At 36.6% G+C, this 19,623-nt stretch overlaps 1 protein-coding gene across 1 annotated transcript; it reads left to right on the forward strand.

Moving 5' to 3' along the window:
* Positions 1-918: 918 nt before the first annotated feature.
* LOC104440828 lies at positions 919-9,064 on the forward strand. Its single transcript, XM_010053813.3, has 10 exons — positions 919-1,239; positions 2,397-2,533; positions 2,649-2,783; positions 3,874-3,984; positions 4,061-4,345; positions 5,162-5,361; positions 5,799-6,054; positions 7,275-7,385; positions 7,843-8,031; positions 8,598-9,064. The coding sequence occupies exons 1-10, from the start codon at positions 1,014-1,016 to the stop codon at positions 8,946-8,948; spliced, it is 2,001 nt and encodes a 666-aa protein (XP_010052115.2). The 5' UTR covers positions 919-1,013; the 3' UTR covers positions 8,949-9,064.
* Positions 9,065-19,623: the final 10,559 nt, after the last annotated feature.

Consider the following 19,623-nt stretch of genomic DNA (forward strand, 5'->3'; position numbering starts at 1 on the left):
AGATTAAATTGGCATCAATTAAATGTTTTTAAGACTAAATTGGTATCAAATCAAAAGGTTTATAAACCAATTGACACCGATAAAAATTTATGATTAAATTGACACAAATACAAAATGTTTAAGATCTAGCCTGCAGTGAATGCACTAGTTTGCGCCCTGCCCCCTTCATTTGGGAGGGGAGGGGTTTGAAACTTCGCACCCCATTACACCACTAAAGTGGAGTGCTGTAAGAGGTAGGCCCCCGCGCTAGTGCTCCTCTTGGTTTACACCACCGGTAGCTGGTTGCGTGGTGGGCTCTTGTGCTAGTGCTCTTCCTAGTTTACGCCATCGGTTACCGACTGTATGGCGGTTCCAGGGTTGAAAAAAAAAAAAACAAAACAAAAGGTTTAAGACTCTACTAACACTTTTCCCTCCAACGATCATACGGCCAGAGAAGTTACGACAAATCCAAGCGATTGCTTCCTTCTACTCTCCTGCGAGTATGGTGCCGTCAATCTTAATATCATATTCCCTCAGGACGGAGGAGTAAATTGCTCGGTTAGATGAAACAAAGTTCCACTATTTAAAGTTCTTATCCAAAGCACAGGCACTTTCAATAAATGGCGTTTGGATCTGATTTTTAATTCTAGAAAATGAAGAAATGATGTGTTTTCCATAAATTCCACAGCAACCTAGTAACTTGTTGAAATTGTAATCTTTTGAAAAGCGTTAACAATGTTATAATTTGTGCTTAGATACAGGATACTGAACAACTCAAGTCTAAGTAGCAATTAGAAGGACACTTAATTAATTACCTTATTTTAATCTTTTGTTCTTTTTTTTTTTGTGGTCTATTTTATTTTATTTTCTTAAACGTGCATTATCACCACGAAAAAAATGAAAAAAAAAAAAAAATATCTTGGCTCCCCAAAAGACACCGTTGGAATACAGAACGAAGGCGCGGGCAAAAAAATCTATCGGTCTTCTTCACTCTCTCTCCGTCGAGCCTCGCTGCTTTCGAGCCGGCGAAGACGATGCAGACGATGAATTCGCTCCTTTGCTCTTCCACCGCCTTATCCCCGCCGCCGGCGACGGCGGCGGCGGCGGCGGCGCAATCCTTCTTCCCCCTCGGTCCGAGCCGCGCCGCTCATGTTCGGAACCGCCTCCACCAAGCGGCCGCGCCACCCGCTCGCGTTCGGTTGTCGCCGCGGCGCTCGCGAGTCCAGCCGCCGCAAGTTGCCTCTCCTCTGCAGAGCACCGGTTCGGCAATTGCTTGATTAGCTCGAGTCCAGTCTCGTGTTTTGTCGATTGATTCTGGTCCATTGAGCAAGGCGTTTGGTTGTATTTGATTCTTGTTCGGCGAAAAAATTGATTCGAGAGCTTTGAACCGAGCATTTGGGAATCTTTTGTCAAAAAATTGAGTCTTTGAACTTTTTTGGTCGTATGCATATAGGATACGGTCAGTCCGTTTATGCTAGGAACTTACTTTAGTAGGGGATTGATTTCGTGGGATGCCTATACAGTTTCTGTTTCTTTGTTGCGGACATAGGTTATGTATATCGCGTGTGCAATTGTTTGCAGTGACTGAGTCACTGAGAAACTTTGCTTTTTGTATGTGATTGTCAGTTAAAGCTGGAGAAATCTATGCCTGTGTGAAATGTCCCTCTCAATTAGGTAACTCGTTTGTGCGTCTTTCTTGCTGCTTCGTGCGATTACTAGCCAAGATGAACGTGCATACTTGGATAAGAACCTGCGGGCTTGCCTTCCGTTCAAATTGGTAGCAAAGTTTGCTTTGTCGACTTGCTGTGGGAAGCTTGAGGTCGAGCTGGAAGTCTAGTTAATTTTAGTTTACAATGATATTTCTTTCGGAGTGATTTTCTTTCCATCATTAGACGATTGTTTATATAAAAAGGTTAAATTATGAGAAGATAGACCCAAAAAGTGTGCCAAGCATATCACAGAGATCCACTTATCATCAACTTAAGGAGCAATTGATAATTTGAGATAAGTAGGCTTTGAGAAGGAGTCAAGTACATACTTCTATTTTCTGGGTTTGCTTAATTTTTCCCCATTTCTTGTTTATTGGTCCATATTCTTGGATAGGTCCATATTTTCCATTAGAAATTGTACGTATGTTTTATTTCCTCAATTAGGTGCATATGGAGTTGGTAGACCATTGAATTCAATGGTGTAAGCTGTCATGAATATCGCAAAGGATCTGTGGGTTGCATACTAGTTTTCCTAAGGCCATTGTTGTTATCATCATAAAATACTCTCCATCATGTCAACATCTTGTTGAATTGAGAAGCTTTAATGGCTGTGCTTCTACACCCTTCTTCAGTTTGTAGTTTTGACATCCTCATTCCTGAATTAGTTCCAGCATACCTTAAGTTGTATGGATTTCTCATTCCATGCAGTTATCCAGGAGACAGTTGAAACTAGTACAACTGAATCAGGACTTGTTGAAATTGGGTATATATCAAGTGTTCATGGGTTGCAAGGGGAGGTCTGCATCAAATCCACCACTGACTTCCCTGAACTGCGATTTTCTAGGGTAAGCATATTCTTATTATCAGTGATATTGCTCTGTGGCCGTAATTATATGAGAAAGTTAATAGATCTCTGTGTGCGTCATTATATAATGCTAAAACTAATTCCTTTTTTACTAGACTGGGAAAAGATGGTTGAAGCAACAGGTTTTAGGCAGGGAGACAATTCAAGAAGTGGAGTTGGTAGAGGGAAGAGGACACCCTGGGCAGAAAGGTTGGATGCTCAAATTTGAAGGTATCGATGATGTTGACCAGGTGAGCTTGTCCAAAGGCCTGTTTGTTTACACTTCAGCAAAAGCGAAAAAACTTTCACTTTCCCGCCAAAATCTAAGATATTGTTTAAACTTAAGAAAACTATGAAAAATTATATGTGAACCTACATGTCAACGTTTGAGTGTGGTTCAGGAGTTAAAAAAATTAAAGTGCGTGAGCCATAAGATTTAGACTAAGCAAATATCAAAAGGTAAAATTCAATCCAAACAGGCCATCTGTATTTTAGAAACTCTGTTATTTGTCTAGAATTTTGCTTGCGACATGCTTGGATCTTGGATGTCATTGTGTGTGACTAAGACTTGACATCACTGATCATAGCAATTTGAGTCCTTGCTCTTATATGTGCATTGACGCTTCTTCCATTCATCTTTGTTGTCAAGGAATCAGACCTGGAAACCATTAATGTTGTCAAGTAGGATGGTTCTCCTAGAGATCATCTTAAACAGTGGTCCTAGTGATGCAACTATGTGCGGGATTGGGGTTGAGCCTCAAATAGCTGAAAACATGATAGGCATTAGCCCTCTGCAAAGGCTCCATGTACACATGACACTGTCGAGATGTTTGGATATTTTCCCCTAATTCTGCATATCTGTTTGCTGGAGATGGGATGGAACTGAGTCCACAGTCTTAGAAATAATTTTTGCTGCTTTAAAAGGGGGAAAAATCCTGAGAACGTGAACTACTGCTTATTTTTCCTTGTAATGTTATAATTTCTCAAGGGCATGCGCTACAGCATAGTTTCATGAGAGCTAGAAATTAGACTTCATTACTAATATTGCCCTGATAGTCAGCCTAAACAAGAAAGCTAAGCAATATCCCATGATTTTATGAAATCTTTTGTGTTTTACTTATTGGTGTCACATATTTGACTATTTCAGTTATTAATCAAAGAATCTCCACTCTTTTCTGCTTCAATTTTGATGAGCGAACCCCATTTACTAATTATGAGCAGGAGGCTAACATGCTTTTTCTGTTATGCTAATTTGAATAGAATCTTAAGTTTAGAGTCACTAACTACTTCATTACCTTTCCAAAATTTGTACTTCTAATCAGGATTTTAAACTCCATCCAGGCTAAGAAACTTGTCGGTGCAGCATTACTTGTAAGGGAAGAAGATAGACCAGAGCTTGAAGAAGGCGAATTCTATACTCGTGATCTTGTTGGCATGAGAGTTCTTCTCAAGGTTTGCATGCAGTTTTATCTTATGTGTATATGTCAATGGACTATATATAGGATGGCCCTCATTTGGCCCATTTCAGGAATCTGGTGAACCTATTGGAACAGTTGTTAATGTCTACAACAGTGGAGCAAATGATCTTTTGTATGTCATGCTTGATAGTTCCACACGTAGTTCTGACCATGTGGGAAAGTCAAAGCCAACGGAAACTGGTGCCACCAATCACTTTGTTTGGGTGCCATTCGTCGAAGCAATTGTTCCACATGTTGACATGGATAGAGGAGAAATGATGATTGCACCTCCAAAAGGACTGCTCGAGTTAAATCTGCGCTCTCACGATAAGTCCAAGAAGGAAAGGCGCCAACTTGTAAGAGCACCCTCTTTTACACTTATTTGATTTGTATATATCGACTACTGATTAGAGATCTGTTTTCACCATGTTCATAGCAGGTATATTATTGGGGCACATGAATATGCTTCTGGATGTTTATAGCTTTTCCTCTTCTTTCTGTTTTGGGTTTGGGAATTGGGGTCCTCATTCTCTTTTATGTCCATATTCTGGAATGCAAATGCTTTCTCTTGTTTGTGTCTTGATTGAAGTTATGGCAATTAAAGTGTCCAAACAAAAGTTTGGTCTTCTTGTCAGGTAGGTGACTCGAGTCTAGTTGTCATTCTGATAACCATTAAAAAGAAATGGATGGCAAAGCTTGAAAATCAACTGTCAGGGATCATAATATTTGAACAGCAAGGCAGTTCTAACAAGAAAGATCAAATATTGGTGGTCGAGGTCACAGATTCATCTACTTTCTTTAATTAAAAGGCAGGAGTATGATGGATTAAATATTAGATGTATAGACGGCATACTATAAAAAGAATAGCTAAGCTATCATATTCGTAGTACAACTTATTAAATACGAGAAAACAGACTGTTATCTAGGAGATATGCTCTTGTTTGAACTTAGCTTATAGTGAAATTATCTAACCAACCTCTGAGCATATGGCAAATGGACTCGTGACATAAGTAAACACAGAAGTTTAGATCAAATTTCTTTGTTTATTTTTGTGATACATGAATCCTTGTGCTTGTATGGCTGCTGCCGCACAGTAAAATTTCTGGCTTTAGTTATTGTAACATGGTGTTTGTTGTAATCAGTGTAAGTTAGAAAGCTTTGATGCATTTCAGGAATGGAAAGAGAGGAAAAAGTTCCAAAAACGCCTCATAGCAGCAAAAAAGAAGCTATGTGAACTGGGGCAACAACATGTGTTTCATGGGTTTAGATATGGTGATAAAACCCATACAAGCTTACTTTCAGATCAGATTATTGGCGTAAACTCTAAATTGCTTCAACAGGCTTTGCAAAGTATAGACCTATCCTCTCAAAGGTAAGCTATTGTGCATGTTTGAGCGAGTCAATTTTTAGACCTATCCTTGTAGGGAAAATGTATAGTTAACTGTTCATCATTCAGTGATAAAACCAACAGGCATAAAAACATTGCAGACATGCCATCTTTGTGTCTAATGGTTCTAGCTTAGATATTGTGTTGTCAATTTTGTTCTATGATTAAATAAAGACATTTAGCAACGACAAAACTTCCTGAACAAGTTTCCCAATTGATATTTTGTTAACTACAAGTTTTCTCATTATATTCGTGATTCCTATGCAAAAAATTGCTTGAAAAAATTATCTGTATCAAATTGCGAATGCAACAGTGTTTTGTGCTTCAACTGTTCATGTTGACATTAAGGATTTTTACCATTGTCATTGTGTCTCAACTATTTTTATCCCATACATTTTGTTTTGTCTCGTGTCATGAATCAGATGGAGTGATGATGCTACAAGAACCGGCATTTATGATGCTCTGACAACATCAGAAAACTACCTCACTCCTTTGGCTAGGATGGATAAACAGTGTGTGAATTCCGTTTTTGAAGAGAAGGGGATTCATCTGATCTCGAAGGGTAAAGTTGCCACTGTATTGGTTGTGACTGATAGTGCTGAGGAGGCCTCTAACCCTGCTGTATTGTCTGAGTCTCTTATTCAGACATTAGAGTGTACTAATCAGAAGCTAGTGAAGGTGAGGTTTCTTTTTCCAGCTTCTTTACATATTGGCTGCTTCAAGTTAATTTCTCTAATATTAGTTCTTTTCTTTGCTAGCACAACTTCTGATTGTAAGCAATGCTTTCATTTCCTTATGTACTCCTCTTACTTCTTCTGTGTAAGCATTATTTGGTTTGATAGGAAAAATTGATGTCAGTTAATATGAGAACTATCACACCAAAGTTGAAAAAGGTTGCTGCCTCCACCAGTTGGTTGAGATTATTGAGTAAAATGTAGGGGAGGATTCCCCTAAATGATTGCCATTGTCAAATTGGATTCAATCAAGGTGAAATGTCTAACAGCTATTGCCATGTTTTCAGATACTGGTCCATTGCCGGCCTTTTTCGGTTCTTTAAGCACATTAACACTTTCTCGTATCTTTTGACTTAACAATGTGGGCATTCCTTGCTTTATCATTTTTATTAATATTTAGTGGGCTGTGTTCTAGAACGCTTACTAGCGAATGCTATTTGTTTGCCCAGAAGCTGTTCAACTGGACCGGTCTGGGATTGGATCTTTTCTCCTTGTCTTAGTTTTTGAATCTTAAGTTCCATTACTTCATTCAGGCCTTCCTTGTTAATGCGGGCAGATCAAAGATCTATGCTGTAATAGTATAGATATTGATACTGTTGTTGACTCCTCATATAACAAGCTGCCAGTCTGGTTGATGGCTTCTCAGCGCTAAACTGATTTCTTACACTTGACCTAGATCTTTTACCTGCCTTTGTTAAAGTTACTATTGCATTGTCATTTTTGTAGAGATGGCTCATGCAGTTTTAACCTAATAGGGAAGAATAGTATCGCTCTGATCTGATTTAGTGTTACATCTGCTCTTTAATATGGGTAAATGATTATATCTCTTTTCTCACATGTTGATGACCTTGGGTTCTTGAGGATTTCAACCTATTTTTTGTCATCCATTAGTGATGTATGCAATGGACCATTTGAGATTTATGGAATATATCGAAAATAGGAGAACAGGTATAGAACTATGCATGAGATTTGCCAGTATATTCTTTTGGTTACGGCAAGAATCTGGAATTTATTACTCTGAGAGTAAAGGGAAGTGAGGATGCTACTTTATGGCTTATTTTTCACACACCAAACGGTGGCTAAAACTTATTTCTATTTGGACAGGCTGGGTGTACTCTCTATATGCTATTTATAAACTAGCTCAACAATTATGCTTCACTGCAGGTAGAAGACCGTGCGTCTATGCCTCTACTGATTATCTGCCCGGCTGGTGAAATCCCATCTTTCCAAGCACTGTTCTCGGAAAATGATCATTTTGGATTTGACTCTGAGAAGGTTAGCATGTCTCCTGTTCTATCATTAAATAGCTTAAATGTTTGAACTCAAACTTGCCATCGTGTTCATTTATGAGAAAGTAAGAAAGTGAAATTAATTGCAGAGCAGTTCAGATGGTGATGTCATGTAATTCTATAATACTATACAGTGATATTTCACTGTAAATGGCTTTAGAAATCAGACACAAAGGCGACAGTTCTAGCCAGTTGTGGTGCCTAGGTTTTCAGATCAGCCAGTGTATGACTTCCTGGACTAGCGAATGTCCATAGAGGTCACAAGGATTTTCTGATTGAGCAATGTGATGCAATCATTGATTACTTCTCTTGATTTGATGCATCTGATTTGGAGAAGTTTTCATCGTTTCCTCTGTCCTACAGTGCTGAATATGACTTTGTATTATTTTATATATCTGAAATGACATAGAAGTTAAGCAATTATATTTGATCCTATTGGACAGATTTGGTTTTTCGAAGAACAGATGCTGCCAGTGGTTAGCTGTCCAGATGAACAGAAAAGTCATAAGATTCTGATGAAATCTCCTTGGGAGATGCTCCAATCGCCAATAGGATCTGGAGGAATTATAAGTGTGATTTCATCAGAGGGTATTGCTGATAATCTTGGTGAAATTGGTGTGGATTATATTCAGGTGTGTTGCATTTCTTAATCTCCATTCTTTGAAGTTCCATTTAAGGATGTTCTATATATCTCATGCTTTTTGAAGTGAATCGAGGACTTATGTGCTGCCCAATGTTGTGCTTTCAGAGATAGTCTAGAGAGTAAAAAAAAAAGTGCATAGGTAGCAATTAGTACTGATCATCTTATCTGCAAATCCCAGTGGTGGTCAGCAATTTGTATAAGGTTGCATAATATGAGCTCAAAAGAATTGTCTTGCACTGGAAAGTTCCTTTGTCATAACATGAATTTTGTTGTGTGGGTTATATTAGAAATAATTTGACGTCATACGTTATTTTAAAATGGATTGCCTTGCATTTTTTTTTTTTTCCGATTTAGCAAATTATTTTCTCCTTTGGCATAATTCCATTTGAGGTTGAGTACCTATATTGTCCATGCATGTTTCCACGAGAATCCACATGTATCAGCATTTTCTGGGACATCCACAGATGGATCATCATGAATTCCGAGATGCACTTCTTGCTCTCCTTTCACACCATGAGAATTATTTATATGATCCTCAATGTGAAAACACTGCAGATTTGCAGCCCAAATCGGCGATTTCTCGATACAAGGACACTGCTTCTTGGGTATGTTCATTCAAGGGAAGCAGACATGGGCATTCAGGTCTTAGAAGATGAACTATTCTCCGAGGAAAGTCCCGACATGATACTTTCCATGAGTTTCTTGAAGAAGTTGATGACCGAGACGGACAAACTTCAGTTCAAAGCCACGTCGAAGCCAAACGCACACGTCGAGCTGGTCGACAAAGAGTGGGTGGACGTCGTCCCTTCCTCTCCCAACTCATGTGAGATCCGTTGTTCCCTTCTATTTAGTTGTCTGAATATATGTTCCTTAGATAAGGTTTGCTTACTGGAGATCCCCGAGTAACTTGATACAATGATCAAAATGTATTATAACCGAGTTACCATAGAAGAGGTTACGCAGGAAATTCTCCATTTTCCTGCTTTTTCTTGTCATATCTTATAGACCAGTTAAATCAATTATTACTCTGGCTCTATATTTTCGCGGAAAATGAATAACTTAAAAAATATTTTCCGAAAAATAATTACTTGTATCGCTTAAAATAATTAGTTAATGCAAAATATTATTATTATTAAATTATTATTATTATTATTATTATTATTTATTATTATTGTCAACAATTTATATCTAAAAATTTTAGTAGATGATGAAAATATTTTGTGTTTATTCATTTTCAAAAGCAATACAAGCAATTTTTTTTTCGAAAAATATTTTACAAATCATCCATTTTTTGTGGAATAAATGGAGCCTTGGCTAATGGGAGTCCATTATGTGGTCTCGAAATTGTCTATGCATAGAGACACTGCACCAGCTCTTCTCCGAACTGATTAATAACAAGAAGAAATTGGAACACATGACCGAAGTGCAGAATTTCCAATAGTTTTGACGTAAATAATTGAAAATGGAAGGACTTGATGTGGGCTACAACTCTCAGCTCCTTATTGGACCTTGATGCCGCTTTTGCGGTCCATAAGGCCCTTCTCGAAGAGGGTTCGAGTCAACACTCCTTCCTGACCATGGTAAATTTTTGTGAAACAACTCTGATGAGAAGAAAAAAAGGTGTTAAGAGATAGACCTGTTGCAGATGTATGGGGTTGGGTAATCTCTTGGTCCTCTGCCGGTATTTGCCTTAACTATAAGAGGGATTAATCAAAAAGCTGTTTTTCATTTTTGAATTCTAGAATCATTATTGCAGTGCGAACAGGGAGTGTTATACTCGTATAAACGGAAAATTATTAGGTACTTCGAACTTATGTGATCCTGGTCCTAGAAGGTCGAGCGCCCTTTGCCTCTTAGACAGAGGATAAAGCATGAAGATCCTCTCTTTATTCCCAAGTCAATCGAATGAGATTGAGAGTCGTCCTGAGGTGAAATTCAGGATGTTTCGTTGCTTGCGACGCGCATTTCGGCCCATCAAAAGTGGAGCCCAACAAGGACCAATAAGGCTCAAATTCCATGTTATGCTTCGCGACATTGGCATAGCAAGGATTTTTTTTTTCTTTTATATCTGACTGTTTCCTTATGGAGGGTCTGCTGTCGGTATTTCTCTATCTATTGGTAATTACGATTGGTTTGATCGGATTCCTAAGATATAATTATCTGATTGATACGTTTTAGAAAAACTTGACTTGAATGTGCTTGAAGCAAGATTCGTCAAGGATTGTATCCAGTCTCCTAAGACGGCGGCCCATGTCCTTATAACACGTGGCAAACCCTTAATGGGAAAGGATTTCATGACACATGTCAAGTCATTATTGGTTTGTCTACACAGGCTTCCATCTCTTTGCATCTAGATTGTCACGTGGTAAAATCACGTCCGTTAATTACTTGTCCCTCTCACTATAAAAACCCGATCAATTCATTCTTGACATTTATGGACTTTTGGAGTGTGAACACTCAATCCTCACATATGATTCTTCTCCTTTCACATGACATTTGAGTCCATTAAAATCGCTTGCTCCTTCGCTCATATTCTTATCTTATTTCATCCTATTTTCGGGGTTGCTCTTTCATGATGATACCCCTTTAAAAAGGGGATAGAACTTGGGAGATTCCTCTCTCCACAGCCATATTCCTTCGATCTTTCTCTCAATTTCCCCTCCAAATAATGGAAGCCATCCCTAAAGTGTTTGTTCTATTCAAATCGTCTAACCAATTGTTAAAAAGCATATCCATTACTGCGACTAAAGAAGTTTACTCATATTTTTATAAAATACTAGTAACTTGATAATTTTACTTGATTCATAGATGCCAACTTCATCACGATAATGTCCCACTGTGCATTTATTTGTTTGAAGGCATTAGACCTAAGGCTAAGAAAGATAAAGAAAAGAGAACTATGGAAGGTGAAGAGAAGAGACATCTGGCAATCAATGTGAAGAGGAGAAGGAAATGGTCCATAAAGTGCATGAATCTTCTAAAAATGATTTTTTCGTTTCGTGAATGATTTCAACGTAATATCCAAAAGGTAAGTGAGATTTCCAACCAAAAAGCCAGAAATATCTTGTTCATACTTGAATTTTTGAAGAGAGTGAGAAAATTCCTCTCTCTCAGCTTTGTCGATACAATCTGATCTGTCTCTAAGACAAGGAAAGCTAGGTAAGAGCAAAATACCCAACATCCGCTCTCTCTCTCTCTCCGGTGTCCCCCACTTTCTCTCTCTCCAATTTTACTACCTCCAGCCATTAGATCCATATTACTCCTCTATAAGTTGAGCAATTTCTCTCGAGATTATCGTACTACAATGTTGATAAGCAAGAAAATCTGAGCCCCGCACCTCCTCTATCCTCCCATCTTAAAATAATACCTTTTGTTCCCCCACCATCACCAGTTTAGGAATTGTATTGCCGATCATCCAAATGAAAATCTCTTTTGGTAGTTCTTTCAGGAATAGCTCCATTATCTCTTTAGCAAGCTAGAAGAACCATGGACTCGTAAGGAAAGTGAGTGCATTTTTGTAGGAGATTACTATTGAGTAGCTTCCAAGACAAAAGAGTTAGCTAAACTCTGACAAAGTAACAAAGAAAGAGAAATTTTTTTGACTGATGAGTATTGGCCATATGTTATTGAACTTGCCATAAAGATAAGGTGGGTACATCCCACCTGTACTCTAGGTACTCTATTATTTAGTTATATGGCTTGAACTTGTCACTAATAGCATCTTTTTATTATTTTAGATACTGAGATTTGTAATTCTAATAGGCTTCTAGTTGCTTATTAAGCAACCCCACTTGATCTTCAATGGCCTGACATTTCAACACGAAGGAACTCTCATATTTGACCCGATCAATTAGCCTTTTGACAAGGTCTAGTATTGGGCCTTCCAAGCTATGTAGTTTGAAAGCATTAAGTCAAGGATAGAGATGGAGATAACAAGGAAATAGGAAGAAAATTTTGGAAGAAAAAAAGAAAAAAGAAAACCTTTGTTGGAAGAACACGGCAAACTTTTACATTTCGATGGACCGTCAAATGATGCTTCATATTCTGAACGAAGAGTATCAAGAACCTTAACAACATTATCAATAGAGCCCCTGCCTGCTAAACTATCCTGGAAAGTGTGGGGTACATTTTTGGTGCATCCCCAAATAGTACTTGAGGTGCACTCTAGAATTACCCGTCCCATGGTACTTATTAACTATTGGATCTTTAGCTGAGCGAAATAGGAAAGATGGACCGTGTCATCTGTATTCTCTTCAATTTTGCAATTTTGATACATTCCTCTTCCTTCCATAATGCAATTTCTAAAGTCTAGTTTTATTATGGTTGGGGAGTAAAAGAGTCCTTAATCCGCATCGATTTGTGAATGAAAAGACAAATAATATTATGTACATTATCAAGTGAATAATATATGAGTCTATTTATAAGCTTTATATAATAACTATCTAAAGAAACAAATCTAGATCAATCGAGAAAAATATACAGAGTCACAAAATAATATACAAAGTCTCGGTATATCTTATACATACATACATATATATATATATATATATATGTATGTGTGTGTGTGTGTGTGTGTGTAAACCCATGATGGATATCACACTCGACATCTTGCTAGGGGTGAGCATGATCCCCAGGTTCAGATTCCAAGATATACAGGATATATTCTAAGTTCCAAAAATTGGGAACTTGTTTCAATGGATAGGTTTCAGATTCTAGGTAGGTGGAATCTAGAATCTAAAATAAGTTTTTGTATTTTTCTTGGTTTGTGTCTTTGTACCATCCTATGGTAATCCATGACATCCAATAATGAGTGTCTAATTGGGAACTATTAGTTTGAGTTTGAGTTTTATGATTGAGATTTTTATTTTGCTAATGTTTTATATTTTTCGTATCTAAATATAAGATGTGAATAGTTGATTGTAGCAGTAAGTGGTAATAATAAATTTTATGTTTAATTGCAATCATTCAATTAATAATACATGTGGAATCTGGATAGACTCTAGAACCTATGAAAAGATAGATTTCGGATTCTAGGTTTTAGGGTATGCAAGGTAGCTTTTAAGTTTCAAAAAATAAGGAATCTATTTAGAATAAAAGGATGTTCCAATCACATGAACATAATATAAAATTAATAAATATAGCATACCCGAAACAAATGTGGTCATTATTAATTCAACGAGTGAGAAGATGTCTTCTCGTAAGTATCAATCTTTACCACTCTCCTCTATAATCCTTACAATGAGTGTGTATTTTTCTCTCTTTAATTTTGTGGAAAAAGTGGAAGCCTAGTAATGGAATGCATTTATTCTCTACCGAAAGGAGATCTTATATAGAGGGAGTGATAGAACCAACCCTAAACCTATCAAATCTTAACCTTCCATCAAGGTTTAAAATATGGATTCTATTTGCCTAAATGAATGTCACAAATATATTGCCCATGACATATTTTACTAAATTGGGCATAAATCAAACAATAGATAATAGATCTAATAAGCCACATTAATGGGTTGGACCTCGTCAAGTCCAACATTCTCCCACTTGGCTAAAGGTTCTATTATCGATCTAATTCATGAGGCTTAACACAACATAATCAAGCATATATAATATCCCTTAAGTAAGGTCATGTTTGAAATTTATGTAGAAATGAATTGAAGTCAATATCTATGTTCCAATGCCCCAATACCGTTCTCCAGTTACTATCCTAGCACAAATATTAAACACAACATCTAATGGGTTAATAGTCATGAACCATAACGTTTCATAATATAAGAATGTTCATGAAGTCCATACATAATCTTTTGTTTCAAAAAAACCTCAAAGGCGCACATATTATAAGAAGCAATAAACAATAGATCCAAATCCATTAGAGAAGGTGATCACAAAATAGACTTCATACATCCAAAACCATGGTCTAAACTAAAAGCTATTAACCAAACCCATGCAAGTAATATGTTCTCAAAAGAGATTGGGTGGTAAGCCTTTTATCATGGGATCCGCTAACATGGCTTTGTACTAATATACTGAATAGACACAATTTGGTTTTTGTCTCTTTTTCTCACAACTAGGTACTTAATGTCTATGTGTTTGGATGCACTATTTGACTTGTTGTTCTTCGAGAAGAAAACAATAGCCCGATTGTCTTAGTGAATCTTTAGTAGTCTCGAAATAGTATCAACTACTTTTAGCCTATAATGAATTTCCTCAACCATAAACCATGAGAACGTGCCTCATAACATGCTACAAACTTAGCCTTCATAGTGAAAGATGCAGTTAAAAACTACTATGCACTCTTCCATGAGATTGGTCCTCTAGCAAACATAAATATGTAACCTGATGTGGAATTCTTGGTGTCAATGCACCTAGCATAATTAGAATTAGAATAACCAATAACTTCAAGGTTATCTATTCTCTTGTAGGTAAGCATGAAATCTTTTGTATCATGTAAGTAACACATCCCTTTGTTAGCTACTTTCTAATGACCCATTCCTAGGTTTATTTGGTAACCGCCAAACATTCCAACAACATACGCTATGTTTGAGCAAGTACATACTTGAGTGTACATAAGACTCTACAGCAAATGCATAGGAAATATGCTCCATGTGTCCAAGCTCCAATTGATTTCTAGGACATTTTAGTAAGCTGAATTTGTCACCCTTAACAACAGGTGCAACATTGAGTAATGCATGTTGAATTTCTTGAGAATCTTTTCAATATAGGCTCTTTGAGATAATCCTAGGATCCATCAAGATTTATATCTATGAATCTCAATGCCTATTACATAAGAGGCTTCACCAAGGTCTTTTATATGAAGAGAACTCTTAGTTTCATACAACATGTCCTTATCACTACTAGCAAATAGTGTATCATCTACATACAATGCTAGAATGATGAATTGACTCCCATTGATCTTAAGATATATACACTGATCCACTGCATTTTCTTTAAAGCCAAAATTACTAATCACATCATGAAACTTAAGATACCATTGTCTTGAGGCTTGTTCCAACCATAGATGGACTTTTTCAATTTGCATTTCATGTGTTCCTTGTCCTCAACCACAAAACCTTATGGTTGTGCCATATAGACATCTTCTTGCAGGTCTCCATTAAGAAAAAGCTGTTTTCACATCCGTTCGATGTAGCTCTAAATCATAATGAACTATAAAGCCATGACTATTTTGAAAGAGTCCTTCTTTGATAGAGTGGAAAAAGTATCATTATAACAAATTCCTTCTCTTCGAGTGAAACTTTTTGCGATCAATCTGGCATTATACCTTTCAACATTACCTTTAAGGTCTAGCATAGTTTTGTAGACCCATTTATAACCTACAGCTTTGGCTCCTTTAGGCATGTTTATTAGGTCCCAAACATCATTAGTTTTCATTGAGTTGAATGGTCACTTGTAATGGCCTCATCATAAGAGATAAGATATGTTCCTATGCCAACATCATGGTCTGACTCATCTAGATACACTATGTAATCATCAGATATAGCTTATTTCCTTTCTCGTCCTGACCTCCTAGAAGGTTCATCAATGGGAGGGAGAATAAGCTCCATAATTTGAGGTTTTTTGTCAGGCACCTCCTCTGATGGACCATAACCTTCTAGTGAAGATAATAGTATGCTAGATCCTTGAATAATATGAACCAAAATATGATCCCGAGTAGAAGCTTGATCTCGGGTTTCCTCAAGGTCTAATATTCTAGTGGTACTATAATCAACTTTTTCCAAGAACACCGCATTTCTAGCCTAAAAAATTTAGTGGTATGCAAAGGGCATTACAATCTAATACCCTTTGATCTTTAGGGTAACCAACAAAATAACAACTTATGGTCATTGGGTCAAGTTTCTTTATTTGTGGGATATATATATTTTCCTCAACCAATAACCCCATACACGAAAATATCCCAAACTCGGTTTCATTTGTGTCCATAGTTCATAAGGTTTTTTAACTAAAGACCCAATTAAGGATATGCATGGCTGTTTTGAGAGCTTCAACCCAAAGACATTCTAGAAGAGTGCTATGGCATATCATACTTTGTACCATATCCATTAGACTACCATTTTGTCGCTTAGCAACACCATTTTGCTAGGGAGTACCCGCATTGTATACTAAGCAATTATTCCACATCTCTTCAAAAATAAAGCAAAAACACCAGGATTATGACTTGTGTTAGAGAGCCTTTCATAATTTTCTCCTCCATGGGCAGACCTTACACTTTAGTTTTTAGATCAAGTTGATTTTCAACTTCGACTTTGTAGATCTTAAACATATTTAGTGCTTCAGATTTATCATGGATGAGATAGAAATAACTATAACATGAGTAGTCATTGATAAAAGTGATAAAATACTTATGACCACTAATATTGGAAGTAGGGAAAGGTCTACAAATATCAGTGTGGATGATTTGTAAAAGTCCCCATCCTTGTGGCACCATGTTTATTGCCCTTTGGGAATTTTCCTTTAATACATTTAATTTAGGTGTCAAAGTCAAAGAAATCTAGAGAATGTAGAATTCCATCCTTTATGACCCAAACGCTCATGCCATAATTTTGAGAAATTTTCATTCTTTGATTTCCGTTTCTTATCAATTGTAGCAACTTCATCATTCCAATTCATTGAAACTAATGATTCGGTAAATGAAGAATCTAAACACAGTTTGTAGAGGTTTCCCTCTAACAAATCATAACTAACAGTCTCATCATAATGAGAAATGGAACAACTTTTACTCTCAAACCTAAACGAATAACCATAAGCATCAAGTTTTGACACAGAAATTAAGTTTCTAGTAATACTAAGAATATAAATGGTATCAACTAAATCCAAATTGAAACTACCTCCAACACCAAACGGAGAGTACCAATAGTTTCAATCGGAACCTTTTCTCCATTTCCCACGATAATGTTATGGTCCCCTTTATTTATATTCTTCCTTGAAAGGAATCCCCTCAATTAATTAGTTATGTATAGAGTCACACCAGTATCAATCCACCATCTATTTAAAGAAGCATCAACAATATAGGACTCACAACAAACATGACTTAATAAAGTATTACTTGTCTTCTCCAACCACTGTTGGAATTTTAAGGATTCTTTCCTCACATGCCCCTTTGGCTCTACAAAAATGACATGTAGGACCACCCGATCCTTTCGAGCCAGAAGGACCTGCCTTGTCAATCATAAGGTTAGGAGCACCCTTGTTTCCATAATTGCGACCATTGCCACACATTTTTTTTTCCTTTTCCTTTATTTGAAACAGAGATAATTACATGAACACTGTCAAATCGTTTGGATTTTAGCCTCTCTTCTTCTTGGATAGACATAGAAACTAGCTTACTCACTCCCTATTTCTCTTTTTGTGTTAGTTAATCTTAAAAAGGACCAAATTGTGTAGGAAGAGATGTCATGATGAAGTGAACAAGGAAACCTTCAGAGATTTCCATATTGAAGGATTTAAATTGAGTAGCCACATCATTCATCCACATAAAATGGTCATGAACACCATTGGTTCCATTATCTTTTAGGGTAATCATTTTGGAAATAAGAGCAGTAGCCTATGCCTTAGAAGTACCCTCATACTGCTCCTCAATGTGAACTACTCCTTAGCATTGGAAGAGTCAAGAATGGCTCCCAGAATAGCGGTCGTTTTGAAATTTTTCATAATCATTAGAGATATACTGTTGGATCACTCCTACTTTTCATGATTAGCTTTATGCTCATTTGAGCTTTCAACTCTGAGTTCAACGGGAGCGTCAACCCGTAAGGCATGGTCCAGATTGTGACCCTAAGAATGAGAATTACTTTCTCTTTCCACTTCTTCAAATTTGTGCCACTCAGTTGTTCAATAGAGGAAAGATAACTTGTAGCAATAGGATTGTATGCTAGATCAGAAAAATTTAATTCATGCACATTAGTACCTTTAGGAAATCCACAAAAATAAATAAAATAATTTGATTCATCATCACAATAAACTGAAAAATAAACAATTCATTTATATAGAAAGGTAAAATACACAAAAGCTTACCAAAAGAAATTCAAGAATTATCTATAGCCTTCCGTTGGGCCGACTATAAACACTTTAAATGGATTCTTTCATAATTTACTAGCAAATTTCATGAGGCAATAATAAATCAAATTAAATCACCGTTGGGTAGAATTGATTTGACTTGCATGTTAGCAATTTATTTGCTTATCAGATTATCATTATACTCAAAATTAAATATCTTAACTTTCCGTTGGGCTAGTTACGAATTCAATCATGAGTATAAAGTAAGACAGTTTTTATTATTATCTAAATCTTTTTAAAACAATAATTTTTCGTTTGGTTGATTACTACTCAAATAGTTTAGAATGGCAATAAAGAATAAAAATATATATTTTTGCGACATCATAGTCATACTTGACAATATTTACATAACCCAATCACCATTAACAATATTCGTTTTCCAAATACACGTGTGCCAAATAAAGGAGAAGGGAACAACACAAAATTAGGTTATTCAATGGTCAAATCACAGAACGATAGCTAAAATACATGACAATATTTGCCGATTTTTGACATTTTGTTAATAAAAACTCAAAAAATCCTAATCAAATACATTATTTGCATAAAGTATTACAAAAAATCAATTATCGTTATATATTTATTCCATCATCAACGAAATCCTATGAATCAATCATTAATGGGTGAAAGATCAAATAAACATTATAACCATGTTCATGTGTTGAATAAACCAACGCTCTGATACCACACATTAAAATAAAAGGATTTTTCAATCATATAAACATGATATAAAATTAATAGATATAGCATACCCGAATCAAATGTAGCCATTATTAATCCAACGAGCGAGAGATGTCTTCCCATAGGTATGAATCTTCAACACTCTCCTCTATAGTCCTTGAAATGGGTGTGTATTTTTCTCTCTTCAATTTTGTGGAAATAGCAAAAGTGTGATAATGGAATGCATTCATTCTCTACCGAAAAGAGATCTTATATAGAGAGAGTGGTGGGACCAACCCTAGAGCTGCCGGAACCTCAACATTCCATCAAAATGTAAGATATGAATTCTACATACCAAATTGGATGTCAAATATTTATTGCTCATGATATATTTTACTAAATTGGGCGTATATGAAATATTAGATGATAGACCTAATAAGCCACATTAATGGATTGGACCTCGTCAAGTCCAACAATTTGTTCTAACATAAAGGTTTTAAATTCTAGGTGGAATCTGTACAAAACCTAAAACTGCTCACCCTTAATAAAATCCACAAGTGGGCAAGTGTGGGTGTACAAGCAGATACACACTAGACGTCTCCTGGTATGGTCTTACGTAGACTCGCTAGTCCCATTCTGAATAGACTTCCGCAATTAGACTTTTTCTCTCTCAACTTTGGCCTTGCTTCCACCATGTATTGTCATCCCGTTTACAATCCTTTGTCGGCAACCACCAATCCACTCGTTACTGTCCTTGACGTAGCTCCGCCGGTCCTTTGAAGGGAAGATAGTGTTGCCGTTTGCTTACTGTTTTGTTTTTAGGAGGAGAGAGCGTTGGAGAGAAGACGTACGTTGAATC

This window comes from Eucalyptus grandis, chromosome 4 (assembly GCF_016545825.1).
Source record: "Eucalyptus grandis isolate ANBG69807.140 chromosome 4, ASM1654582v1, whole genome shotgun sequence".
In the NCBI taxonomy this organism is placed as follows: Eukaryota; Viridiplantae; Streptophyta; class Magnoliopsida; order Myrtales; family Myrtaceae; genus Eucalyptus; species Eucalyptus grandis.